Raw genomic sequence first — 2,040 nt, forward strand, 5'->3', positions numbered from 1 at the left:
CTGGAGACCTGCACCCCATGTGTACATACTAGACCTGGGACCTGTGCAGCTTTCCCACAGAACTTCTTGTCTTACTTCAGAACATGCTGAGGGCCATGACAGTATCGTTTCCACTTTTCAGCACAGACTCACGAAATACACTCCCATTTTGCAGTCTGTTGTCTTATAATGCCATTGAAGTCTACAGACCTTTGTAGCTGCCAAGAGGCTTTTATTTGTGTGGATATTGGCTACTTAGATGATACAAATTTGCCCTTCCCTAATGACCATACAGCCACACTTCAAGCTTGGTGATTCAAAGCAGCAAGGTATTTCTGAGAGACACTGGGGTATAATGGATCTCCACACCTCACCTGCAGTGAAGTCTTCCCAGCTATTTCCAAGCGGTTTATAAACATGTTTAAAGATGAAGTGCATTTAAACAGTCACTATATATATACTCTAAAATACACAGACTGCACATGCACGTGATGAAACGATCTTCCCCCTCTGTGCTGTGCTTGTCTGCCCTGCAGCATTACTCCTGCAGCACAGCACTGACACCAGTGCCCAACCTAGCTGATACACGAATAATTTGTCTATTTCTTTTGGAGTATACAATGCTGAAGACTGGCAATCACTTAAATTCGGGTATTTCCCTTTACAGTACTGCCATGAGTTGACACGGGCAATTACATCTTGTTCTGGGGGGGTCTTTTGGGTTTGTTTGTTGTTTTTTTTTAAATACTCACATTTCATTTTAATATTTTCAGCTTTAAGTTGATATCATGCCTGTTCCTCCAGCATTAGTTTTTCAGGCAGCAATAAAAAAGATTGGAGACCTTTTAAAGGGTTAACTTCCCTCATATTAAAACACAATGGGAAAAAAAAGTAAACACCTTATTACAAAAGTATGGAAAACAAAAAAAAAAACCAAAAAAAAAGTTTATTTCCAGAAGTACAAAACACCTATTCTCTCATTTCTCCATCTTCTTCCTCTTCTTCCACACCTCTGATGTACAAAACGTTATTGCACCTGTAAATAGAACCAAAAGTTCCCTTAGCTGCAAATGTTATCATTTTCCCCACATAAGATGCTTTAAGCATCTTCCTGCATGAGTGTAGCCTGGCAACAGCAAAATTCTGCATAACAAATCTCTGCTGTTGACCTTGTACAGCTTTTCCACAAAGTTCGTCACAAGTGCACCTTTATAAAAGTACTACCTGCTTGATAATGCTGTACAAAAACACTTTTACTTTTGGGTTAGCAGTTGCAGTCAAGTTTGACTTCCAAACATGCAAAATGCTTGAGGCTGCAATGCCCCAGTATACGATGCCAAAGGATTAACATATATACAATAATGTGGAAAACTAAAGTATTTAGTCACTGAAAAAGGGATAGTAAATACTTCTTTAGATATATTCAAATTGATTTTTCTTCTCCTCAGTAAGTATCTCAACATAAAAGACACATTCATTGCCTTCCCAAAGGAGCTACACTAAGCATCTTAGTTAGAGAAGAAACACAGCACCCACAAATACAAGTTTTAATGCAAGTGACAAGAAGATTTAGAAAGAGCCTCCCACCACCACCAGTACCCCAATTACCTTATCAAAACTTCACCCAGGTGTCCAGACAGCGCACCGTCGATGTACTCCTCTGTGTTCGCAAGCTTGAGAGGGAAACGAGCAAAACTCAGGGCTCTAAGTTAAAAAACCTCGACAAAGCACACGGTGGTTGTGCCCTGCAGCCCCGTGCCTGGCCCCGCTGCCCCCAGACCTTATGGGCCCCCCAGCCCTGCCCTGTGCAGGGACATGATACCGAGAAGTAGACTGAAAGCAGGAATTGAACAGTTAAAGCTGAAAGCATAAAGAATAACTTTACTAGTAGCACTATTTCGGCTTAATTAGCAAAATAGCAAGGATCACATAGTATAGATATGGAGTTTCACTAACGGTGTTGTTTTGGCTTGGTTGGCAAAATGATGCACCTTATCTATAAGGCAGTAGAACTAATTAGACTCAAAACCTCCACAGCAGGGGGAAAACTAAGACCATGTA

The 2,040-nt window shown here is 40.8% G+C and overlaps 1 protein-coding gene across 1 annotated transcript; it reads right to left on the minus strand.

The window, feature by feature from the left end:
* Positions 1-948: 948 nt before the first annotated feature.
* Positions 949-1,652, minus strand: SNRPF (small nuclear ribonucleoprotein polypeptide F; the record flags this gene model as incomplete). The annotated part of the gene is made up of 2 exons (XM_009084879.1): positions 949-1,015; positions 1,588-1,652. Coding segments are annotated over 2 exons (132 nt in total), but the record flags the coding sequence as incomplete, so codon positions are not given.
* Positions 1,653-2,040: the final 388 nt, after the last annotated feature.

The sequence above is a fragment of the Acanthisitta chloris genome, unplaced genomic scaffold (assembly GCF_000695815.1).
Source record: "Acanthisitta chloris isolate BGI_N310 unplaced genomic scaffold, ASM69581v1 scaffold17141, whole genome shotgun sequence".
NCBI classification, from domain to species: domain Eukaryota; kingdom Metazoa; phylum Chordata; class Aves; order Passeriformes; family Acanthisittidae; genus Acanthisitta; species Acanthisitta chloris.